Source organism: Rhagoletis zephyria, unplaced genomic scaffold, assembly GCF_001687245.7.
Source record: "Rhagoletis zephyria isolate East Lansing unplaced genomic scaffold, Rhagoletis_zephyria_1.1 Rzeph_scaffold_00001, whole genome shotgun sequence".
NCBI lineage: Eukaryota > Metazoa > Arthropoda > Insecta > Diptera > Tephritidae > Rhagoletis > Rhagoletis zephyria.
The window spans coordinates 1,365,141-1,392,938 of record NW_016157085.1 but is presented as its reverse complement, the minus strand read 5'-3'; the positions used below and the strand labels follow the sequence as shown (position 1 = coordinate 1,392,938).

The window sequence follows — 27,798 nt, the reverse complement described above, 5'->3', positions numbered from 1 at the left end:
TTGTGAATTTCTTTATGAAATTGATTGAAAAGACTTAATTTTGGTGAAATTTTTTTCATAACATTTCGATTTTTCTTGTGGATTTACAAAAAAAAAAAACAAGTTGAAAAATGAAGGCTCCAGTAAATTGTGAACATTAAATTTCAGGTTTGAATCACTGTGCGCTGCAGCGGAGTAGTTAGAGGCACGAAAACAACGCGTGCAGAAAAGTGGTTAGAGAAGCGTACTACCACTACGTAGGACAAAGGTTCGATTTCTGGTCAAACTAACATCCCAAAAAAAAAAAAAATTACAGAAAAAGATTTTTTTTTTTAAAACAGCGGTCGCTCCTCGGCAGGCATGGCAAACCACCGTGTGTAATGCTGCCTTCAAAACGTATCCATTTGGGGTTCGGGTTCCTCTATTTGTGTAGTAACATCAAGAAACATATTGGAGGCCAAACATTCATCAAGAGTGTAAGCGCCAAAAAATAATAATTTTTATTATTGAAGCAGTCACATAAATATTTTTTGTACTGTTTCCGGTTCTATACGTTACCTGTTTCATCCATTCTTATTACTTTCCGCTGTACTTTGCTCTTGATAACTTCGAGTGTATGTGTCAAGAAAGGCTTCGGACGTCGAGCTTAACGCAGCTATTTAATTCTATGCAAAAAAGGCATTCTTGCAAACTCTCTTTCGCTAAGCAGTATTGTTAAATTGCCTACTATTTATTTGCATAAACTACACAAAAAATGTTTTCCCTAAAAAAATTCATATTCAATCTGACAATCGACTAAGGGATAACCGTAGGTTTAATTATTAAGTTCGGGAAGAAAAGATTTGGTTAGGAATTTTAGGTTGCTAAAAAATTTTGGAACATAGTTTCGAATTCGAATTGACCTTTACTTAATCATACCTGAAATCCGTGCACTTTTTAGGTTGTTTTAGCACCTTGTTATTAAATTCAATATAATTGGAAGGCTCGAGATTTCTTTACAAACTATTTTGTACCACATTTTATCAAGAAAAAATTTGTGATTTTTCTTGAGAGCTGGAAACTAAGCATTACTACTAAAACTGATAAATAGCTTTTCAAAAAGATTTTTTTCTAAAATTTTAATATAAGAAAAACACTCGCAAGTTAAAATCGTCTGAAAATTCAACTCGCCGTCTGAAACTTAAACTCAAACTCAGTATACAAGCAACAGAATAGAAAATGATTCATGTAAATGTAGATATGTATGTGTGATGAAGATGAAAATCAGGTCACACGCAAAGCCCAACAACATTTCTAATCTATTAGTGAGCCGATTGGCTACAGATTGAGAACAGCAACATTGATTAATGATTTCAGAACTAAAGCAATTATCAAGCATAATTGACTGATACTAATACACATCATGCTAGCATCACCAAAAATTTAACCCTCTCTGGCGCAAATAAACCTTTCGCTTAGAGCTTGGTTGTATAATAATAATCTTATACAGCTTGGGTCGCTGAATATGAAGTCTGAATTCAAAAGTTTGCTTATTGCTTGTTTCGTGTGGACCATCAAAAATTCTACAATTGATTTAAACTTGTCTTCCTTCATAGCGTCGTATCACACGAGTCCCTTTTGGACAATGGACCAGCAAGAGTCCTGGTTAGCTTAAGAAGCTCCTTTGGGCACTTGCCGTCCATTACCACCGGCCAGAAGGACCTTGTAACCTTGCGAATCTTGGGCTTTCACTCAGCGCCGACTAAAAGCCCAGAAAGAGGCCTATCTTGTAACAAATACTCCTATAACCTGCCTGTCAGGCCAGGAGTTCCCTTAATGCAGTTTGGCCTTCGGTATTACGCTGTTATATAGCCAGTCGGCTACCTCTTTTATCCCGGCTGCATCTGCTTGAAACACGCTTTCGAATGCCGGGAGCCCAAACATGACGTTTACGGAGAGTTCCGTCCAACTTCAACTCATCCGTGAATATGTTTTTTGAACCCTCTTCCCAAGAGACTTTCTCTCTCTCACTTATTTTATTATCGTACGATTATTGTCTTAGCTAATGCGCCTAAAACTATGCGGTAGAAACTTAATTTTAAGCGCTCTAATAATGACAACTGTCTTTGTTATCGTTACGACCTACTGAGAATGTGACGACGACGAAAAATTGTTTATATGTATTCAACGTGCGTTAAAAACTTACTACTGACGACACGTTTCACGTGTATAATGTAGAAAATTTTCTTTAACAAAAATTCTTCATTAGCTTGTTTTATGTTCCTCTAATTTGAAAAAAATCAATACTCAAAAATTAGTTAAGTTTAAACAATTTCTTAGCAATAGTCCCACCCTGTATGCGATGTTGCCCAACCGAAAATGCCTGTTTTTGCGTATTTTTATAAAATGCCCTACACGCATACATTCATACATACACGACACATACGAAACAGCGCGCACAAAACTAGAATCATTAATTTTGCTATTTAGCTTGCCCCTATCCTGCTCCCTCCCCATTCACTTTACTAAGGTATTTATGTACACATGTGTGGGAAATACTGGCGCTCAAAAAAACATTCAAATTTCGCTCGCACGTCTAGTTCCGCAGCAGGCGGTAGGCCAATCGCGGCGCGGCGCGGCGCGGCGGCAGCGCACTCACAAACATGCCGCGTTGTACTAGCATTTCGAACTTTTGCTGTTTTGCCGCTCATTCGGCGCTGCACTAAATAAGCCAACAACTATAATAGCTACAAACAAAAGCCAAAAAAGACGGCAACAACAAAAAAAAAACAATAACTAAATGTTATTAATGTCGAGAGCGCACAGACCAAAACATTACCCGCATAGTAGTACAATTCAGTTCAAAACAACGACTCTCCGTGACGTGCGAGCGAGCGGGTGAGCTAACGATCGCGCGCGCATAAGAGCAAACGAAGCGCAAAATTATTTCAGAACTTATTCCACTAACCACTTCACTTTTTTCGTGGTGTTTTTTCGAAAATAAATCGAGTGAAAAATATTTCTTATTACGCGTGTACGGCGGGCATAGAAAAGTAGAAAAGTGGAAAATTGAATTTCGAAAACGTCAGCGACGCGCTCGCCATAGCGCTGGTTGTTATGAAATCGTCTGTGTACGTGTTTGTCAATATGTATGTGTGTGTGTGTGTGCCAAATGCCTAGCAGCAAATATAAAAGGCAACAGTTTTCTAAACGCATATCCAAAAAATTCGATTTTTCGAAACCTAAAAGGCAACAATAACAAAAACACTCATTTATATAGAATGTGTGACATTTAGGGAAGTGCGCGTGCCCAAAAATGTTTGATGGTAGTCCGTCCGCTAGTAGAATGGATATATCCGTTGTACGCTCAACGCTTGCCGCCGGTCGGTGGTGGTACTTTGTTGAACGCTCAGTGGCGATCACTCAGTATTTTCACAGACCTACAGACGAATAGAATGCGTCGACGATTTTCGACCAGCAAAACGAACAAGAAGTAGAAGTAGCAGTAAACACAAAATAGCAAATACAAACGAATTAGCGGAAATTTTGAAATACGCAATACGAATTTCAATTGATTGAGCAAACTTTTACAAACGCAACGAACTTTCATTTAGTAAAATTAGCTTTTTTTTCCTGGGTACCCGACCTTAGTCACCACCAGAAAAAGGCTGACCAAAATCAACGCCACGTAACCAAAAAGAGAACGTGCGCGGCCAACACAATTATCATAGCAGTGCTGGTAGTGCAGAGACATACATTTGTAGGCAAAAGACTCGCTTGAACACGAGCCAACAAAGAACTAGTCAATCAAAGTGTGATCGCCGAACGATCGCGTTGAGTAAGCGACACATAAGTGCAATAAATATATGTGCATACATTTGAAATAACATGCCAAATTATCGCCAAAAAAATAAGAAAAATAAGAATAAGAATCGTCAGAAGCAGCAACAACAACAACAACAACAAAATCAGCAAGACAATAAAAATAAAAGCCAAAACCAGAATCAACAGGCAAATCAGCCATCAGCCACTCAAAACCGGCAGTCAACCGGCAATAAAGACAATCAAAGTCAGGGTCGAGCACAACGTGAGCAATCAAATCAACAACAGCCACCGAAATCACCAAAGTCACCAACACCAACAACCACCGCCACTGCCACTACCCTTCCAACACCGCTTGCGCCAGCTGACGAGCCAGTAAACTCTTCACAGCAACACCACGCGAGCTCACAAGATGCGCGAGAAGTGGACTCAACCGCCACCACCCCTAACGCATCCACTGCGACTATCTTCGTCCAGAGTGACAATTTAAGTTCGAACGAGCCCAGTGATTTTGCAGCACCCACAAGCAGCCACCAAGCGATCACAGCTACAGTTGACCGCGAAGAGTGCAACCGAGTGGAAGATGCAGATGCAGATGCACTACTTTCGAAATTAGATAATAAAGAAGCGGCGACATATAGTGAAGAGACAGCGCACAGCTTTAGGAGCGAGAAAGGTGTGGAAGAGTTTACGATGGGCAATAAAGACTCAAAAACATCCATCACAAGCAATGACGCCACAGCGTTGGCGACAACGGATGATAGGGCAGTGGCAACAGCAACAGCCGATTTGTGCGGCGTGATCAGACCAGATCGCACCATAGTCGGTGCCAGAGAGTTGGAGACGTTGCAGCCCGCAACCAAAACGCAAATGGCAAAGGTTATTGTGCACAGAATAGTGCGAGAATCTAGCGAAGACGGTGAGGGGGAGAAGGAGAAGGAGCGGCAGAAAGATGAAGACATTGACAAGGTCGCACAAGTGGCGCGCGCTGGCAAACAAAAACTTGCGCAGGCCACTGAGGAACGACAGAAAACGGCTGTGAATGATGGACAAATTGCGGACGATGTAGATGGAGCGCAGAAATCACAGCGATCGAAAGTGATTATACATAATATCGAACAGCAAGCGGGTGGAGGAGGAGTCGGGGTGTCGCTTCAGCCAGCGAAAGCTGAGTCCAAAGTGATCGTTCACCCGATACAGCAGGAAGGAGGAAACGAAGCAGTTGTTAAGAAATTACACACCAGTGAAGGTGGTAAAGTGATTGTGCACAAGATCGCGCAGGAACTACAGGATGTTGCGGCAAACAAAGGCGCTAGCCTACAACGACCGTTCGAAACAAAGGCAGTCGCTGACAATGGAAAAGGTATGTCTGATCAATTAATTGATGATGCCAAAGTCATTATACACCACATACAACTCGATTCAACATCCCCCATCAATTATCGCGTCGAATCGCCCGATGCTCTTAGTCCCACAGCACAACTGGGTAGGTCTAAACAATCCATACTTAATAAGAGTATCGTACAAATTCAAGAGATCAGCGACGAAAGCTCCAGCGAGTACAATGACAATCCACCAGTGATTAGCGAAGGCGAGTCGGAGACAGAATCAACAGCGGGCGCTTGCGCACTCGACTATGCGCAGACTGTGCGTACACTGTCGCCCGATTCCGAAGATAACTACGAGTTCGTACATAGATCAACCGCCGCTCCCAGTCAGGAGCCGCAGCAAGATCTGAAGCAACGGCGCGCACAAAAACGCGTCGCGCTGGAAACACATTTCCTGCCGCAGCTGCTAAGTCCACGCTATCTGGATAGCATTCTAGAGGAGAATAGTGATATGAGTGACGCACGCAGTGATTGTTCCGAAAATCACTTAATGACCACACTATCCGGTGATGATTTGCGTGACCAAGCTGCGGCGAAAGTGCGCAAAGCAAATGAGATATTTCCGCGCAGCAATTTGGACTTTTCGCGACGTCATGCGAAAAAACAGCTTGGCGCGTTGCCAAAAAAGCCATTACCCATACGCGAGGAGCCTGTTGCCATGGTAGTTGCTGCCAAACTAATTGAAGCAACAACACCAGCACAGGAATGTTGCGTACGCTTGTCCAGCGAGCACACGCCCGAATCGGAAGCAGCAGAAGTGATCTACTTGAGTAGTTCGGCATCGAGCAGCCTGTCCGATCTGGTGGAACTTGACGCGGAGGCAGGTGGAGGAGAGGGCGATGATGAGCGGGACGATAGCTGTCGCTCAACAGTCGATCTCGACACGGACGTGCGGGAAATCATAACAAAACCTGGCAGCGAAGAGCGCGCGGCTGCCGCACCCAACCAAAGTGATAGTCGCGAGAGTACACCTGTTAATCAGGCATCAACAAGGCTGTCAGAAAAAATAAAAGAAACGCAAAAATTGCTTGCAAATAACAATACAAGTGTAGAACAAACAACAAAAACTGCTATTGACACAAATATTGACGCTGGCACAGTGAACGCCACAATCACTAATCCAATTGAAAGCAAAATATATGAGAATTTGAAAAGCTTGCAATTGCTAGCAGAGCCAAGTGGTGAGCGCGCGCTCTCCTCCGGTAGTGGCGCAACAACAACTACAACGTCATATCGCACGGCGGCAGCCACTACCAGCGAGTCAGAGACAGAGACCGAGATGAGCTCAGATACAACAACGGAGAGGTGTGAATATTTGCGCAGCTCGGACACTGGCGGCAGCGGCAGTGGCGGCAGCAGCAGCAGCCTCAACAGCAGCAGCATTGAAATGAAATACCCGCCAGCCACAATTGCGACTAGTGATAGTTTAAACGTTGACCCAGCAGTGCTGCTTGAAAATATTGAATTGGAAATGAATAGCGTGCGCGAAATTCTAAACTCGCATACGATCGAGACAACGGCGGCTACGTCGCGCGGGAATGGGAATTTCGACAATGCGCGTTCGAGTGAATTAAATACTGATCATTTTAATAGTGCAAAGAAAGCCTCGCCCTCACCTCCGCCCATACCGCCACCACCCACCAGTGCTAGTGCTAGTGATTATCATAGTGATTTTACAGGTTTACAAACACAGCCACCCGCCGCAGTGATCTCAGCACCACCACCAATACCTACGCGCGCCCCACACGACTCCACCTACGTTGAAACATACACACCCGAACAAAAGAGTCCACAGCCAACCAGTTCACTGTATACCACTAATTCTGCTTTGACCTCATTATCCTTGCTTAGGCGCCAGGAATCCGCCGAATCCCATTGCTCCGACAGTACCCAACACAGTCAATGCACGGCCATCAATGTTGGCTCACGCCCACACACCGATCATGAGCTGACGCCACCATTGACGGCAACCTCCCCCATTTCAGATTATAAGCAAGAACAACAGCAGCTCCACCAGTACAACAACTGGACCGATGCAAGGGACGAATGCACGACTCCCACAGCAACTTTAAATGCAACGAGCGTACAAAATGATGCATCTATTAAAAAGCCCCGTCTGCTTTGCACCGAAACATTGGCATCCATGCCATACGGTGAACAAGTGTTAGAAGAACTGGCCACAGTAGCGCAGAATATAGGTGAATTGCAAGCGAAAACGCCCACCCATCACGCGGAGGAGAAGAATTTCGCAGCGACAGAAAAGACAGACGGCACCACCATGCCATACCCGTTACCCCAGTTACCGCACATAAGTGAATTGCAAATGTCGATCGCTGACGATCAGCCACCGCATGCTAGTGACCCCCACTCAAAGCTTTCATCGACCACCTCCGCAACTACTACCCACAAAGTGGCTATTAAACAGCTCGGCGATCCAGAACGCATGCCGCGTGATCTCACCACTGCAAATATGTTGCATTCTCCGTCGCCGCCACCAGTGCCCGCGCCACCCTCACACTACAGCGATGCGCCGTGGCTAGGCGTGCCAACCGCTGCCGACCCCAATGTACTGGTATGCCTATCGCCTGCTCAACGTCAGCAGCTGGCGACCGATTCCTCGCAGCAGCCCGACCAACTTTTGGATGCACATCAGAAGTTTCTGGAGCGACGTGGCTATCATGAATATACCGAAGAACAGGTGAAAACACTCAATGCCGCGCTGCAGCAGGAGGAGCAGCAGATATTGAAAACAGCGGCGTATATGAAGAAATTACGTAAGAGCCTGACACCACCACCGCCGCCCGTGCCGCCACCACCAGTGCCATCGAAGAGCTCCGAAACAGCGGCGAAAGCACAAAATCAAGTAAGAACAGCCTCAACAAGCTCGTCGTCAGGCGGGTCGAGTGCGATGATCAGCAGCCAGCAGCAACGCGTTTATGACGCAACAAATTATAGAAATGCTAATGAGCAAACAACGTCCACTTTCGCAAATGGAGAAGAGCCACAGCAGCAGAACCAAGCGTACCAGTCACAACAAAATCATTTGCAAACGCTAATAGAAAAAACTGGCAAACCAGCTGATGCTGATGCTGTTGCTGTTTCCGTCGCTGGCTCATCATCGCAGCAGCAACAAAAGACATCATCGCTTGAAAATAACTCAAGGCAATCGAGTGACGCTGCTTATGCTACTGGCGCACAGGGTGGCGAACCAGCTTTCGAAGGAAAGCAACCAGCCACCAGCGCCGATACACGCCAGTATTCAAACGCAAACGCGTCCGAACCAACCAGCAATAGAGCTACGTCCGATTTGTACGGTGGTAATAATTACGTAAATATTAGCTTCCCACCATCAGCCGCAGGCAAAATGCACGGTGTCGAGAGTGAATTGGCCAAAATGTTCCCATCCATGGGCGCAAGCAATATCTTCGATAGCAATCGCAAACGCTTCTCGAATATCGAGTCATCAACGGCATCGTCGGGTGGCCCTTACTGCGCCCAACTCCAGAGTACGCTGCCGAAAAGGTACTCCAATATCGAGACGCACTCATACGAAGCGAAGAAGCGCATGGAGAATGGAGAGGTAGTTTATGATTATACCGATTCGCATCATGAGCGGCAGACTGATGGCGATAAGTCATTGGATAGCACGTCCACACCATCGCTGCTGCATTTCCCCGTAAGGGAGCCATCGAAAGAGTTATTACAATATCCCGTGGATGGCGATGGCATGTCAAGCAGGAGCGTAAATAGTGAAATTATGTCAGCAATAAAATTAAACACAACAGAAAATGCCAAAACAATCGAACAAGATGCCAAAGCCGAAAGAAAAGAACAAGCAAACAGCATGAGAATGACCAATTTCACCAACCCTGGCGCCACCACATCCGCAACCACCACTTCTTCTTCAACAACATCCCACTTCGCCAATCGTTCGTTTGGCACAGCAGCGGAGACGACGATAAGAGAAGAAGACATTAAAAATAGCAAAGAGAACGGTCGCACAGTGCAGCCACTTACAAGTGGTGGTGCGGGCAATGGCAGTGTCAGCGGCAGCAGCACCGCTTATGAAGAATTTAGGCAACGTGCCAAGGCAGCAGCGGACGCATTCGGTGCTCTCGGCGAGACACCAGCCACCGCACCACCGCTCGGCACAAGCAACGCCAAGCATTCCGCTTTCAATTTCCAACATGACAGACTATTCAAGGACTTTGATGCGCTGTCGCAACAATTGAACATGGAGCTCGAAGAGGGGAAGGCGCAACGCCAACAGCGCGAAAAATCTGCATCACTTTACGACCTCAGTCGCACGCAGTGGAATTTCAAGGACCATTTCGATCAGCTGAAGAAACAGCGGCACGAACATATGCAAGAATTAGAGCGCGAAATTGAGCGCTCGGCGCGCTCCCGCCACTCAAAAGGCCAAGTTTCAAATGGCGCGCCTGCGGGCGGACGAACTTTTGAAATACCTATACGCATCGAAGATCGCAATGGCAAAAACCCTCACGGCGCCAGCGATAGGAGCTCAGCGCCCCGTGAGCTTACGCAACCACGCTCCTACAACATACCCATTGTAATGGAGAATGGCGCAGCGCCTAAGGTGCCGCCGCCTCCATCCCCGTCAGCACAATATGATACCGTAGACGATGCCTCACGCTTCAGGCGCGCTGAATCTATGTTCAATCTATCCGAGAACACCGCGCGTCCGCAGCCGCAAGCACATCAACAACAACCGTTTACCAGCTACGAGCGTCCGCAATCCTCCGCCGCTGACGATTGGTCGCGCTATGCCAGCGACTTCGGCTCATCGGAGAATATCACGCGACCATTCGCGCGCGAGGTGGAGATCTGCTATCAGCGTCAGCGACCACGCACAATACGTGCACCAAGGCTTTCCGCATCCACCAACGATCTCTCGTCCAACTCGCAGTGCTACGACAGCTACAATGCTTACAATGTGCGGCGTTCACATGCACCAATGTTGCAACCTGTGGCACATCAACAACGCCCACAGCATCACGCCAGCTGCTACTCGGTGCTCGAACGCGACCCCAACCCCACTTACATTAGCACCACTACGCGCCGCGGCGTCTCACCCGCTCCAGTATCGCCCGCGGCGCAGCCAGGCGCACAGGAGCCGCTGTATAGTCCACATGCGCCAGAGCGACAGCGTCGTGCCTCTTTGCCACGTGAAATACAAGAGCAGCAGCTCAAATATATCAGCAGCAAGGAAGAGGAGTTGCGCATGGAATTCGAACGTTTGCAAAATGAACGCCGTCGGCTGCTTGATGAGTTGAATACGCCACCAGTGACGTTGCAGATGCCACAACATCCCATGCGCGACATCTACCGACCGATGCCAAAATTGCCCACACTCACCGAGGATGAAGTGTTCCGCCAACAAATGGCCGAAGAGTGGCTTAGCAAGGTGGCTGAACGCGAGGAGCGCCGCTTGCAAAAGATAATAAAAATTTCGAAAGTGAATGAGACACAACAAGGACACCAACCACCCGTGCCACCTAATCAAAAAACCGATATTAGCGATGAGTTTCTCAAACGCGTACAAGAACGACGCACCAAGCTTGCAATGCCGGCCGATAGCGATTGGGAGAGTGGCGCCGAATCGCAACCCGTTGCGGCTGGACACGCCAGCGAAAGTGATGCGGAAGTGCCGCCTGTAAAGGTGCTCGAGGGCAAATCGGAAACAGATTTGCGGCAGTTGCCACGCCATTTACGTGAATTTGCGCGGTTCTCCAATCACAATGAAGAAAAGATCGACGGTGGGCATAGGGTGGTGCATCAGGAGGAGGAGCGCAGGCAAGAGGCGAATGCAAATTCTATGAGTAGTGCAGTGAAGAAATCGTCTATGGTGAAAACTGTGAAGATTGCCAGACAACCGGAAATCGTGGGCCAGGCGAGCCAAAGGTTGCCGACCAGCGTTCAACAGCGCCAACAACAACAGCAGCGGCAACAAGAAGGGCACAGCCGAACTACTAGCGGCAGCGAACAGGGTGAGTGCATGCAAAGTGTGAACACTCCTCCTACCATACAATTTATTCGTAAAAAAACATTTGCTTCAGCTTCTAGTGCTACTACTACCAACTCGATATCCAACTCCAATTCCTCGACTTCCACTACCGTTACTGATACCGATATTGATACTGATACTACTACCGCTACACCCATTACAAGTGCTATACGCGATAGTGTTGTCGCAACGGGTAATACTGAATCTAACGAATCCTCTGAAACCTTGCCTGCTCTGATTGGTGCTGGTAGCTTATTGGGTACTGCGATCGTAGTTGGCTTGTCCATCTGGAGTGCTTTTCACTGATTACGCAATAGTTAGTGCCGAGCTAGAGTAGAATTTGATTTGTCGAAACCAAAATTGAAATATCAAAACACAATTTTTCCTCTTATTATTTTTTCGAGAGAAAAATAAAATGAAATTTACTAAAACTAGAATCAAAAATATCAGAATAAAAATACTTCATTAAATATAAAATAAAAATATAAAAAAAATCCTCTTTTTTTAAAAAAATAAGTAAAACAAAATTTAATTTAAAATTAAAATTAAAAATATTAAAAATTAAATTAAAAAAATATATATAATAAAGTTATACAAAAATGTATTTAAAAGAAATAAAAATAAAAGAAGTCAAATACAAAAAATAAACAAAAATATATTTAATAATAAAACATAATTAAATTGTATATAAAATATATATAGAATAAAAATCAAAATTATAAAAAAAATTAATTAAAAAAATAAAATAAAATAAAATAAAATAAAATAAAATAAAATAAAATAAAATAAAATAAAATAAAATAAAATAAAATAAAATAAAATAAAATAAAATAAAGGAATAAAATAGAAAAAGTGAACAATAATAGGAAATAAAAGATTAAGTAAAAAAAAAGATAAAAAAGCGGCGACAAGAAACAAAACTATATCAATAAGAATTAAAATTAAAAAAAAGATTTGAGTTAAAATTTTTTTTATAACAAAATATAATAAAAACATAATAATAATCAACAAAATAAAATAGAAATTAAAACCAAATGAATTCATATAAAATACATCAAATAAAATGGAATAAAATTATATTTGAATTAATAGAAAATTTAGTAAAACAGAAAAAAAAATAAAAAAAATCCATAAAAATAAATCCCCCCAAAAAAAAAGATAATAGAAAGTAGACAACAAATTAGTAAAACAGAAATGTAATAAAAAAATATTAAAAATAAATTAATCAAAACTAGAAAAAATTAGGCATGAAATAAAAAACTATAAAATAATAAACAAAATATTAAATATAAATAAAGATAAAAAATAAATGATAAAAAATAAAAATATCGTGAAAAATTAGACAGAGTAACAATAAAATAAAAGTGGAAAAGGTGAAAGGTCAAACAAAATATTTAATAAAATAAAAGGATATGAACAAGTAAATTTATTAAAAAATAAATTATGTATAACACAAAATAAAATCAAAACAAAAACCATTTAGTAAAAATATAAAAAATTATATTGAACTAAGTTTAATTAAATAAAAAAAAAAATTAATAAAACTTTGCAACAATCAAATTAAATAAATGTTAGTTAATTAATTAAACAAAGGCAAAAGAAATTTAGTTGAAAAATAGACAAACTAAATTGATCTAAATTAAATAAATAAAAATGAGAAATATAGAACATATATAAAATTTAGCATAAATAAAGCAAAAAATGCAATGAAAAATTACGCAACAAAATACATTGTATATTAAATTTAAAATGAAAAGCAAAAACCAAAAAGAATTTAAACTGAGAAAAAATAGAAAGCCAAATAAATGATTGGAAAAACGAAATAAATTAAAACTAAATTAAATAAATTAAAATATATATACTTCAAAAATAAAATAGTTAACTTAAATTAATCGAAGTCATCTAATATTTTGTTCCTTTGGAAGCTCATGACAAGCTCGCTCGCGATCCGTAGTTACTGCTTAGACTTCACTTTTTCAGCCACTTCATCCATGTACATACATAAATACATAAAAAAAAGCATACTAAGAGGCTAATAAAAATGAAATGTATATCGTAATATCTAATTTTAAAAAAAAGTAATCATCAAATTTATTATTAAAAAAATTTCTCATCTTCATAAACTTCCAACTTAACACCTTCAGCAGACCAAAAAATGCTTGTTGTAACTACAGACTTACATATATATAAATACCCACCTACATATGTATGTATTCTCCCACCAACAATCTCTGTAACTACTCTCTTCATACGTGACTCATTGGTAAAGTAACTCATCCATATGTGGTTCTTTGTACATAAATAAATAAAACTTCCACGTCAACATTTGGGTAAAACAAAAATTGCACTTTGACGTCTTTTCTTTGTAACAAAAAATAAATAAAAATCTGTTCTTTAAATTCTTTAATTCGTTAATATTTCTCTTCAATTGCTCGCTTTAGTATACGCTGATGAAACAGCGCCCTTTTCAGCAACAGCTCCAACACCACCACCACCACCTTCAACACCCCATTCGCCATTCTTTAGCAAGCTACCAGTATCGCCCTCCTTTGACGAGATGTTTGCCACGTCACCGTTTAAGAGCCGAATTTTAGATGAATTCGAAAGATTTTGGCGAAGCTTTGACCATACCTCATAGACCTGCTACTATCTATATACTACTCGTACTACTACTATATACTACTCGCATCTACATAACAACAAATATTTACACGCAAATGCCACAAGCAACAAGAATGTAACAAGAACTGTAGCAACTTTAGCGCAACCCAAAAACTGAGTACGTTTGATTGACATGAAAACCCTGTGAATGCGACCCGCATTGTGTAGCCTCAATTGCATTGGGTTATACTACGTCTACTACTACTATTTCTACTACCATTTACAATTATACTTGGAAATTATTATTTTTAATTTTTATCAAAAATTACTAAAAAAATATATATATTATTTTCAAACTAATACTATACGATACTCTCGAAAACGATATTAACGAAAATTTTTTTCTGAACATATTAAATATGTATATGTATTTGTAAAGTAAAATCGATTATACTAATGAGAGAAAAAAATATATTTATTAATGAAAATGAGAATGAAAAAAATTATTTGATATCAACCTGCTTGTAATGAATATTAGTAAAGAAATCTATGTTGTTGAATAAAAAATATTTATTGTTTTAACAAACCAAACAAGAATAATTAATGCTGTTTTTATGTTTTTGTCTTCCGATTGATTTGTTTACCTTTGTGCGTATGTATGTAGTATATAATATTTATTTTTATTTTCTTTTCGCTAGCTGCCCCGCTCTGCTTTATTGCATGTTTACCAAGCGTAAAATGCCATGACTTTTATTATTTTACACACATATTTTTACTGCAAAGATGAGACAATTAAAGTACTTTTGTTTTTTAGCTGTTAAAATAACATTTCCACTTAATATCGTGCGCCAACCGCTAAAAGGATGTGGGCGAAATTTTTTTCAAAATTTTATTTTTGATGCAAAAATGCATCTACATAGATGCGCTAGGAACATTTCTACGACAAAAAGAAAATTTTGAAAAAAAATTTCGCTTCCACCTTTTTGGATTATACGGATATATAAAATTGTAATTTTCGTGAATTTTTTATGAGACTTTGGAAAAGTTACAAAAAATTTTAACTCAGCAAAAGCCGAAATACAAGAATTTCCTTAATGATCTCGGTGTAAAAGCACTACATACGTTGACTTGTTTCCGGCCGATAAATACTAGGTATGAGCCCTTTCTAGCCATTTTGCCAGATTATCTCATTACCTGGTAATCCTGCGTGACTTGGCACCCAGAGTGAAGCACGTTCGTCATGTTTACTAACATAATTTAGTTGAGACTTGCATTGCCGAGCTAGTTAGTTCGGCTGTGAGTGACCGTCATTCCGCGAGTAAAAGACGGTAGGTTAAGCAGTGCATGAGGTGCAGCCCCAGGTGCCATACGGAAAGCGCCCTTACAGCATGTTAAGTAGACTTCTCACGAAATTGACTGAGAGTCTGCTGATAATAGGTTTTATCAAAGAGGTTTATATCCAAAATGAACGAACAAAGTGTTAGTGAAAGCTGTTAGATTAGAACAGCACAACAAGCTTCTGAGGTGTTGTGGCTTTCGTGTGGAAGGAAGGAAGGAATATAAAACTTATATGCGAAAAGAGCGCTCAATGCCTGAAAAGCTTTCTATGGAGTTCTTCAGGCGCTACTATCTAGGATTAAGTCTATTGTTATCGTTGTAATAGCATATACGTTTTCCAAAAACCTCTAGATATGGAATGTTTCTAATGCGACAAACCGTGACCCGATATAAACTTAGGTCGCTCCGGTCGCGTAGACCCGACTTTATTCTTCTTCATTGATGTCGCCTAAGCGATCACGGTAGATTTCAAAAAAGTACGCCAGTCGTTTCATCTTCTTGCTAACTGACACCAATTAGAAACCCTACATCCTAGTCTACTTGAGGAGGATTTCATTTTCTGTTGTCACCACTTACGGCTATCGAATACTTCAAAGCTTAAACATTCCGATCCGATCGTACACTCCAGCATGGCCGGTGTATCTTAACTCGCTTTTATAGAGTTCACAGCTCCATTGTCTCCGGTATCCGCATTCTAATAGCATATTCCTGCGTTCTTTATGCCATATACATTAGGGTGCACCACAAAAAAAAAATGTCGGAAAAAATACTAAATTTTACGTGAGCTAAAATTATTTGAATATACCTCCGTAAACCGTATTATTTTTATTCAGTTGATAAAATTTTTTAATATTTTTATGCAGACCTTTTATGCCTAAATACTTCTATCATCTGCGGTATTTTTTTTTGAAAAAAAAAAACATTTTGAAAAATTTATTTTATTTATAAAAAAAATATTTTTGGAGGTATTTTGCAATAGGTGCAGCTCAGGCAATTTTTAATATTTTGCTGAAAAGTTTTAAAATATCATAAATTTTATATTTCCGATTGAAAAACCATTCCGATTTTTATTTTTTTTTTGTGTAGGCAAAAGCAATAGAAGCAACTAGTAACGGAACTCGCAAAGAAATGGGGCAAATAATTAGCGAAACCGTTGCTTAGCTACTAAAATTTAACCACAGTGTCTGCAAAATATGAAAAATAAAAATCATGACGTCTTTGGAGACGCATCCCAGTGACTGTCAATTACCGCTAAAGCGATGCTCAATGCGTAAAGCACGCGATCGCCTCAACATCATGTATAAAAAAAATAAACTCTAATTGAAGATCAACTCAACAGACGCAAAAAGTAGAAGACGAACTGAAAAAAAAACTAAATAATACAAAAAAAAAAGAAAACAAAATAAAAAACATGAAAAACGCGCATGAAAAGGAAGTTTCAATTAGGTCGTCCAACAGATCAGCGGCTTTTGTGGCACTTGTGGCACGCTAATTGGTTTGATGGGCGGCCCAGCGGTCAGATCATTGAACCACAAATTCAATAATAATGAAAAGCAAATATAAGTAATTTAGCGTAACAATATTTAAAATCTCGCACACGAACGTACGTACATATATAAAATGAAGAAGAAAAAGAGTCAAAATTACAAAATTTTTTCTAAATTTCTCTAAATACCCATTTTTGGTTACCCGCCAAATAACTTAAAAAAAAAATCCAAATTTTAGCTCAGCCCAACTAAACACTCAATGTTGCATGTCTAATGTTTCATCATAGAAATCTTTCAAGCTGACTTACACTTTCAAGATATATTCGGAACAAATCAAAATTATAAACCAACCACCGCACATTGGAACGAAATTTAGCACTTCCTGCTGAAGGCAACCAACCATACCGGCATACATCGCCACATACATATGTGTGTATGTATGTACAAACATGTAGGTGTTTCTCTTAGGTGTAAAGATTGTTAGTTAGTCCTATCAATGGTGCAACGGCTTATGAATTTTACCTTTTTTCTCTCTTCATTTCTTTCTTTCTCCGATTTATTTTATGCCACACTCACTCTTTAGCAATAACACGTCGCAGTCATATTGCCACTTCTACGTCAAGTACACGAAGTAGTCACGAAACGCACGCCAAACTGCACAACAGAAGCAGTGGCAATGTGGGTGGTGGTGGTGTTGGTGTTGGTGTTGGCGATGTTGGAGGTGCAACGCCATTAATCGAAAGAAGTGCTGACCACCATCAGCAGCAGTCGTACAGCCAACACGACCACAACCAACACCGGCATCATCACCATAGCCAACAGAATCAAACTCACACCCAACAAGCGAGCAATAGTTGTAACAGCAGCCGTCCGCCGGCGCCACATATGCGCACTTGCAAAAAGACACGATTCCTGCTGGAGCCGAATCGGCGCAGTTGGTCTGAGAGTGATCTGCTCAAGGAAATCGATAGCGAATTGAAGTTGGCGAAAGGCTTCCTCTATGCAAATGGTGGGTGAGTCATTTGGTTAGTGTATGTATGTACGTTTCTGTGTGTGTGTCTGTCCCTCAAAACCAACCTGGCCATTCGAGCCCAAAATTTCTTCTAAAGATCCTGGTCCAAGTTTACCAAAATCTGTGAGCTTTAGCCTTTATAATTATTGATATACAATATTTTAATTTGCACTTTGTTTTGCGAAATTTAAAAAAAAAACAACAAAATTAATCGTTTTCTGATAAAATTTAGCAACATTGGCGATCAAAATTTATTTCACAAGGTTTAAGGATATTATTCAGACTGCATGATTGAATAGTTTCTGTTTTTGCTGCTCGTTATAACTTCCGTCGAAATATAATAATAATAAAATTTGCATCCAAGTTCTAACCGTGAATTAGTAAAACATTAAAATAATTTTTATGCAATATTTTTCCATACATTTTTGAAACATATAGTGAAGTAAACTAAATTATACCTTGAAGTGTAAGAAAAAGTCTGCATTATTTTGGAAAGCTGAACACGCATTTCTCCATGGTGCTTTTTGTATCAAATCACAGCCATAACTCACGAATTCGTATTTATGATACAGTGTAATCCAAATTCGAAACATACATCAGTTATTTACGAACAAATATATTTTTGCAAAAAAATAAACCCGCTAGATGGCGCTGGAATCGAGTTATCTCGAAACCTCTTATTTAAGGCCTAATTTTATACAGCGTTGCTGTTTTACTATTTTTTTGCCAAAATTGATAATTTTATTGCTTTTTCGAATTTGGTAACTTGTTAATTTATTCTTCAGTTGGGTAACTTTTCGGTGTTAGGGGTAGTTTTTTTAGAATTTTTTTTGAGTATGCAGTTGTATAGCCTATTAAATTTTAGTAATTGAAGTGTGACTTTTAAGTTGTTATGAAATCGCGTTGATTTTTGGTAATTTTTTTCAACGCATTTGTTTTCATGCAAAGTATGTTCGACATTTTTTTGTATGGAAAAAAGTGCGTAATAAATTCACAATAAAAATTATCAAAAATCAACGCGATTCTTTTGGAACTCCAAACTTGCACTTTATTCTAAAAAAAATCTGATTAAAAAGTTGAAATTTTATATGCAGACTTGCATAATTTTTATAATTTTTGCACAAATTTTTAAATATGAATTTATATGGTTTTATTAGATAATGAGCTATACTTTTATAAAAAAAAAATAATAAATAATAAATATTAAATAAACATAAGAGAAATAGGAAAAATTTGTTAAAATGTCATGTCCCTGTTAATTTTCCACCACTGTATTTCGACCATTTTTTGCGTTTATTGGTCATTAGCCCGGCCATAACTTGGCAATAGTTAGTTTTGAGGTGCTCGAAAGTATGCCTTATGTAACAGATCAGAAGGCGTCAAATCGCAAGATCTCGTTGGTCAAACGACATCGGCTGGGCGAGAAATTATGCGTCCGGAAATACTCTCTTGCAATAATGATACTGCCCACTCAAGGACTACCGTTGATTTTTGGATTTTTTTTTTGTGTTGATAGTGCGAAGTATTTTCGATGATATGAAGAAAATTAGCTACAAACAAACAAAAATTACCAAAAATCAACCGTAAGTCCCTGCTGCTTTAAACTTGCGCTTTATTATACTTAAAATAAATTGGCTACAAAACTGCATACTCAAAATCTGTCTATGAAGTCTTAATTAAAAGGCTCGAATTTATTACATACAGGTGAAGCTAATATATATAAGTGTGGTAAAAAAGTACATTAAAATCACAGAGACAAATTTGGGCAGCTGAATTTTATCTTATTTAGTAACTCATACTTTTCTAAGTAACCACCAATAGGTTTAAAGGCAGCATCCGACGGCGTGTTATTACTGTTTCATTTAGCAACTAACATTTTGTTAAAAAAAAATAAAAATAAAATAAGTACCGCTAGATTTTTACTTCTAAAAAAGTGTCTGTTGGTGTTGTTCCCAAAACTTACTAGCCTTCAGACGTAGATTCCGTTTGGATTGGTTGAATCTCCTTTACCCAAAATACTTTTACATGTTTACAACTTTTCCTTTGAATCTACCATAACTTTGTTTTTGGGCAAAGCCCATATTCCGAGTGAAAAAATAAAGAGGGGATTTGGGGTACAGGCCGTTACTGTGAACGGCTTTCGCTTCTTAGAGGATCACTTTAGCTAACTTAATGATGAAAAAGCCAAAGTTGGGAGCACTTTTGGATTTCGGCCGCACTGTGCGACGCCAGGATTTTTTTAATTTTTTAAAAGGGCTTTTTCATTTCAAAGATATGATTTACTCTTAAAACTATTACAAAGATTCAGTGCACTGCTAAATAAAAATATGGGTACAAATTAAAGAGCAAATTATGTACAGTTAAAAAAAATAGAATTTTTTAGTTCACAAGGAAGAATAGGTATTGACAATACCCTTTCAATTTATTTTATTTTTTAAGCTAATAAAGTTAGAAGGACTAAATTCGAGGTTGTGTTCGAGTGTATATTAGACCTCAAAATACTATTTTTTCAAAAGTAAATAATGGCAAATTTCAAGCATATTAAAGGATATAATACAATACAAAGAAATTTTAAATACCTACTCGTCCTTATGCCCCAAAACTTTAACCTGTATTAGTTGTACAGAATTTTTTCTTTAATTTGCTGCCCATACTGTTTTTCAACATTGCAATGAATTTTTTTGAATAATTTTTTGAATTAATCATATATTTTTTATTTCAAAGTATGTACTTAAAAAAACTCCTGGCGTCGAAGAGAAAAACTAAAAACTAATTTTTTGGGTGTAAAATTTACTGTCGCGCGGTGTTACGAAACACAAAAAACCATATAAATCAAGATTTCAAATTTAGTGCAAAAATTATAAAATTTCTTTAAAGTTCCAACTAATTTGCAAACTTTATAATTAGAATTTCTATAAAAAAAAAAATTTCGTACTTAATTTTATAGCCCATTAACTTTTAGTATAATAAAGTACAAATATGAAGTTGCTAGAAAATCCATTTGATTTTTGGCAATTTTTTTGTTGACAGTTTCACGCATTTCCTTTCATAGGTATATAAAACAAATTTCTATTATATTACGAAAGATTTCTGCAACTTTGCTGAGTGCTGTAAGCTTTTTATCGCAAAGTTTTTAGTGTTGGACAATCTTTTTCTGCCCTTAAAATTAAAAATTAAAGAAAATTATGACTAGCAAAAATAAAACTATTCCTAAACGCGAATATGTAGTGGATTTAAGACCATGTGTGGTAAATGCTCAAAAAATTGGTCGATGTACCGCAACATGGTAGGAGTCCGAGCACTTATGTTTGGCCAAATTAGGGCGTTATCTTCTCTGTCTTATTGTTTTTGCATAGCCAGTGGTGAATGGAATTCCGTACACATAGTCCCCCCGCCTAATAATAGATTTTGTAGTGAAAAATTCACAGAAGGACTCATTTCCCAACTGCAACTTACGTATATCGAAAAGTTCCCTTTCATAAATTGTCAAATATTAGAGGTGGGTGAATCGGTTCACAACTTTTCTAGCTAAATTTTTTTGCTGCAGTGCAAGCCTTATTTCTCTTAAATAAACAATTAATAATAATCTCTCGAAACACTTTCTGGCTGATTACTTTTTATTTGCATACATTAAAATAAATATTTATTCTAATAAACAGAGCAGACCGCCACTGGCCATCAGTCAACTCTCCAGATTGCTACCTTTATGTCCAAAATATGCTAAGCCATAAAATTATGTACACATGTACCGTAAATTTAATGAGCACTAAGAACATGCCTTACACATAACATTTTCGTCTATTATGCAAACATATTTAAAAATGAAAAAATAAAAAATGTCTACAAAAATTTTAAAGTGTGTCATTAAAATCCAATTTTAGCCAAGAAACGAAATGTACAACTTGTAAGAATTTTCTGTTCAAACGACTAAATGTCAAACAGATGCAATCTGCGCGTACAAAAGTCAACGTATGAGACTGACTGCATGGAGACAAACAAACAGCCAAACATATTAGCGGCCTATTTATATATAAATATTTTTAAGTAAATTTACTTATCTATCAGGCGTGACATGATGCGCTATCCAAGGCGACAAAGATACCCACATGCAAACATATGTATGTATGTACATTAAGCCGTATCACGACATATGAAAGAAAAAAGTTTAGCGTGTGTCAGTTTTATTTTAACACTTAAGTAGACAGAAAATTTTGGGTTTAAACAAATTTTTAAGGCAACCGCTAAAACCCGCTAAGTCGCGTTTATTGCTACACCTTTCTTATTTTATATCCGTTTTTTTTTAATCTTTATTTCGCTGAAAAGGTCTCGCTCAGGACTATAATTGGTCATTAAACAGTTTTGGCCTTCAAAACAGTTTTAATTTATACCTTCACTAATTCTGGAATTACTATCTGTAGATATACTATAAATCTAAAACTCACAAAACGGTGAAGACCTTGCTAAAAAGGGTTAGGCTTTATTTAATTATAGTTCTGAGCGAGGCCTTTTCGGTGACATAAAAAAATTTAAAAGTCAGATAGCAAATGAGAACGTTATAAAAAAAGTTGTACACCCAAAATTTTTTCTAGACAGAAGTATTTAAATAAAACTTATTCACACGTAAACTTTTTTCCGTGATACACCTTAATGTAGTACCTACATACATATATCGAGCAAATGAAAGCGAGAATGCTGCGTTAACAAAAAGTGAATGTGTCTCTAAAAATGATCGATAGGCAGATGATGAAAGAAAGATCATGTGTACTATATGGATGTATGTGTACCACATACTAGAAAATGTGTCTCTAGGTTAGGAAAGCATTCGTGTAAACTAACCTAATGTTCATTCATTAGCACATTTACTAAAATTGTAAATGCAAACACAACAAAGGCAACAAAAAGCTGCTAATAGGACGGCGGCAGTGGCGTCGACTGCGCATTAAGTACGTGACGCTTGTATTGGTTACTCTGCGTTCAATCTCTCCCAACATTGTGCGCATAATCCGTGCAATCACACCTGATGATTTTTCTGTAAACACTCGGTATTCGAGTGAAAAGTTGAGACTTTTTACAAACACATTAATATTAATGAGCTGCGCAGGCATTTAGCAACGCATAGATATTTGTTGTTTGTACATTAGGATGGTCCAAAAATGCATGTGAAAAAGTGAAGTCGGAATTTTTATGCTCACACCCCCTTGGATCAAATCAAAATCAAAATCAAAAAAATTTTTAGAGGACGCTCAAAGTTTTCCATGTATTTTATGTTGGAAAACCAATTTTTCAAAGAAATGGTATAGAATCATAGAAAATCAATATTTTTCTATCGGAAAGCTTTGTTTCTCTTCAGTAGGTTTTCAATAATAAAAACCATAAAAAACCATAAAGATGCAATGGGGGACCAATAAAAAAATCTTTAGTATTAAAAAATCGTTAAATAAACAATTGGGAATTATTATTGGGAATCCCCTGCAGAGAAACACAGTTTCTCGATCGAAAAAATATTAATTTTCAAGAATATGCGCTCAAAGCCTAAATATTTTTAGATTTTAAAATAAAAAATAGGGGTATATTGTTTTCGAAATATAACCATCCTAGGGGGGCGCTTTAACATTCCCACTTTACTTTTTCTTTTACCACCCTAGTGTACATACATACATATGTACGTGCTACCTAGTACCGTGAATAACTTTTGAACTCACTCTTAGTATTTGAACTTTTTAAAATAGAATATCAGTTTTTAATTGAGTAACCTCGGAGCTTTTAGAATTTTCACAAATTTGTTTTGAGTGAAAGTTGTTAATGTTTCTAAAAAGCTTTTTCTATACATTTTTATGTGTGGAAAAGTTTTTATATAAGCTAACAATACATAGAAAAGTTTATATGTATGCACATACATATATATTATATTTTTTTCTATTCTACTTCTGCATGATTTTTCCAAAACGAATAATTCTTTACATGCATATACTTTTACATACTACATTATGAAAAACAAAAAAGCAGCTGCACCGATCTGCACAGGTACACTGGCGCTGTTGAAGAGATTTTGTACATAATTTTATTAGTTTGCACTATATTTCCACCATTTTCGTAATTAACTTTTTTGTTTTTAATTCGAATCAACAGAATAAAGTGGTATTACTGATGTACTTTATGTTTGTTTTTTGATAGATCAAAAATTAATTTTAATAAAAATGTGTCAATATTATAGTATACCTGCAGCCGCAAATTACTAAAAATTTTATAATTTTAGTAAAATTTTCTGGATTTCTATATATAAATATTTTATTTCAGCAATAATTACCTAAATTTTGAACTGTTCAGTTAAAAGTTGCTGCTGCAAACATACTTCGAACTATGAGTAAATCCACATAGAAAGTAGCTATTTTATTGCCCATAGATAAAAAGTAAAGTGTAATTTAGAAAACTACCCGAATTTCCGAAGAGGCCGTATGAGTAACAAAATTGAACTTTTGAATTAAAATTAGCAGTCGTTTTCATGGAATAATTAAAATTGAATTATTATTAATTTTGCGCCCTCTGCCTTCTAAAGTAACTAAGATTCTGTCCAACTTGGAATTTATTTACTCTTTTTGCCGTCATTTCTGTGCTTCAAGCTTCTCTCTCCCAACATCAGCAGTCATATTGTCGAGCGTCAGTATCGCAAGGTGGAACCCCGCTGCTGTGTCACGCTTCATATCTTCCGGTAGACTCGAGAAATTCTTAACTTTAGCTGCTGTACTAGCCAATTAGGGTGACCAGCTTTACGGAATTAGTGGAAAGAGCGATTGCGTCTGGTTAGACCCGTATAAATGTGCAAGCCATTTTAGTCGACAGTTCATACTGCTTACTTCGGTGCGTGAAGCCAAACATCGCGGCTACACAACCTCTAAAAACTTATTACGAATGTTACTTTCACTTGCGATATAGTTCAGAAACTAAGAAGGCAAAAGCCCCCAAAGCCATTGGACCGGATGGACTATGCATGTTGACTCTTGTTACTCTTACCAGTAGTGACGATACATGAGGCCTTACTACGACACACTTTGCATTGTACCTGACCCCCGCTACTGATAAACTTGTAGCCAAAACCCTGACATCCCATCCTTAAATGGTAGACGACGCTTTATCGGAGTGGTCAGTATTCGTTCGAGGTCAAACCGCGAAACCAAGCAGAATTAAACTGGTGGTCGTATATGTTGATGTCTTCTCCCCACCACTGTTTAATTTATACATCTCGAACTTCCTCGTCAACAAGGAAGAGTTGCTAGTGGGATGCAGTCGACGTTGATACAGACCTATCAAATCGCCACACTCCAGACAATAGCAGGATGCCTTCTAATGTTGGTGTACACCACCTGTATGGCGGGGCCTGATTACTCTTAGTCAGCGAACATAACTTTGCAATGAAATTTGCCGAGAGACAATCACCGCCTTTTTTACAGCCTCTGCAGCCAATGTGACACCTTTCTTGTCGCAGGTATTTTATTAAAAGACATTTTGAATCAAATTAGACAGCCTTCTGTAAATATCAGTTATCAGTCAGCCAGTCTATACGGACATACAGTCGGTACAACTGTCCACTGAGCATTGCAGAGCGCATGCCTTATGTTGTTTACGAAAGTTTCAAAATGCTTTTTTTCTGCACGCAAAATATTCATAAAAAGAAAAACTTTTGTATGCCACGTTCAACCTTTCGGCGATTTTTCGAAATTATAGTGAAATTAAACAAAAAAAAAAAAAAACAGCCAAAGAGCATTTGTACACAATTGCACGAATTCAAGAAAAAGCACAGACGTGCGCTGTGCCAACAGCTCGACGCAGCCAGCCAACCAAACAACCAACCGATCAGCAGCTAATAGTCCATTCGTACTTGAGACTATTCGTCCATCTGCGCGCGGCGATCTACATAAATACATACATACATATGCTCGTTTGATTCGAAAACGCTTTTCGAAAGCAAAAATAAAATCAAAATAAATCGAAAATTTGGTACAAGTTGAGCGGCGGACGCAAAGGCGCGCACAACCCACAACCCAGCGCGTTCGATACGGATCTGTGTGTGTTTTCTCGGTTTTGAAATTATTTTTGAAATACAAATTTTGTAGAGGCGCTAAACTGCAAAATGGGACAGGGTTAGTCGGATATTCGTATATGTACAAATAGCAGCATAAAAGTGTTTATTTTGTGTGTTTTTTTTAAAGAGTCGGTGAAAGAAAGTAATTAAAAAATATGAAATTTTGCGTTTATGTTAAAAAAAAAAAAATAAAAATAAAAATTAATGGCAAAAAATAAACTAATTAGTTTAGTGTTGCTAGTGATGTAACGCTTAGTTGTGTTAAGCGCAGTTGAAAAAAAATAAATAAATTTCAATTAAAGTGTCACATATCACACGCTAGTCTAAATAGCTGTCAAGTGAAAATTTCTAAAACTCTCCAACTCTTCCTTCCCGTTAAATTGCAGAGCAAACGCCATCGAGCAGCATGTTCGTACCGAAATTCAAAGCGACCGCGCCGACTGGCTCAGGTAATGCAATGCACAAGCTCAAGTGGACGCTCGCGAAGCGTTCCATTATCGCTACGCATGCCGTACATTTCTTCATCATCATCATCCGCCTTATTATCATCACCATCACTTCTCCAGCAACTTATCGCGGGCATCGTTGATTCAATTGCGCTTCCGTAGAACCGCATCAACCGGGTCGGTTAAACTTTGCGCTTAGTTTATGAGTTCGTGTGCCCCAATTCCGACTTCTGTCACCAATTAACCGCTGGCTGACTGGCTATCTTGAATTTGCGATCTTTCGCGCTTTCACACGCATTCCTTCGCTCACAGTTCTGACGGACTTTAGCGAATACTGGTGATGACTCCTCAGACAATTGGCGAGTTAGTTGAGTCATACTCGTTATTTTACGTTGATATTTGTACTCCTTTCTTGTTGTTCTTCTACTGTCTACGGCATTAGCACTTTTTCTCCGGCAGCAAGTGGACACGCTGCTAATATGTGTCTTCCTCCACCTCCAAGTATTCTCTTTGAATTATTAGACATTCTGAATTTTTTTTTTTAATTTTTGCTTTCTCATTGACCACTTCAGCTGAACTTTTATTTTCTGAAAATTTATTACCATTTATTTTTAGCGGTTTTCCGATACAGCTCAGTTGTAAGCACATTCAGTATTTTGTGCTGTTCAGATGTTTTATTCCTCCTCTCGAATTAGTTTGTGGTTTCCATCACAGTTTTCATAAAATTTTAAGTGGTCATTTATATATGTATTTGTTTATTTGTAATCAGTTTGGTATGCCGCTGCTGGATGATGTACTATTAGGAAATATTTTATTACAGCGCTTTGTACAAAATATGCAGTATTTTTTCAAGTTCCCGCATTTGGTCCACCATCATAGTTTTAGCCATCGATGCCGTCCTTTTGTGCGTTCAGCTTCTCTTTTAGCTGCCATCCGCTACGTTTATTAAAATATAAACAAAATCTAAATTTATTGTATGACGCGCAGTTGATTTTTTCCGTGGGCGTGTAGCGCTGGGCAAATACAGTGTGTGAGTTTTGAAAGAAAATGTAAGCGCATAAAGAAAGTGAATGAAATTATTAAATACACAACACAGAGCAGCAGTTTAAGTGCTCGAAGGTTTATATGGGTTTGTAAAAAAAATGAGAAAAATGTTCGCAGATTAAGAAAAAAAGGTCGGCTTTGGACTTTTTCGAGCTAATAAAATAAATGTACGAGTTTGTTAACCCTTTGAGGAACGTTGTTGGCCATATGCAACTTACAGCCAATTTCACAGAAGCAATTTAAGTGAAAATTGATTTTTATTTTTATTTTTTTACTTTCATATGGAAATTTCCAGAAAATAAAAAATAATTTTCCATTTAAATTGCTGGTGAAACCAGCTGTTAGACATTTTGGATTATAAATCTTGTTGTTTGAAATATTTTGTTTATATCGGTTTGTTTTAATTATATGTACCTTAGAATGTTGTGATAGCAAAACGCTGAACCTCATGCCATAATTATGGAGCCACTTAGTTTTAGGGTATTTTCTTTGTGACTACTTTTAGGCGACATAAATGTTTTTAAAAAATACACATAATAAAAATAATCATATTTTAAATAACTCGATTAATCATCGTTTTGAGTAAACAAAATCTTG

The 27,798-nt window shown here is 38.2% G+C and overlaps 1 protein-coding gene across 14 annotated transcripts in view; it reads left to right on the top strand.

The window, feature by feature from the left end:
* CAP (Cbl-associated protein) overlaps positions 1-27,798 on the top strand; it is a 98,540-nt gene that overhangs the window by 6,339 nt on the left and 64,403 nt on the right. For 8 of the 14 annotated variants that reach the window (XM_017609823.1, XM_017610101.1, XM_017610174.1 and 5 more), the window contains exon 2: positions 3,573-11,176. In XM_017609823.1, coding sequence (XP_017465312.1) covers positions 3,847-11,176 — 7,330 coding nt within the window. In that variant the 5' untranslated portion in view covers positions 3,573-3,846. Of the gene's footprint in view, positions 1-754; positions 11,177-11,245; positions 11,387-13,634; positions 14,108-16,906; positions 17,071-17,202; positions 17,629-27,798 lie in introns of those variants that run through there. The other 6 variants (XM_017609604.1, XM_017609965.1, XM_017610245.1 and 3 more) reach the window with 5 other exon arrangements.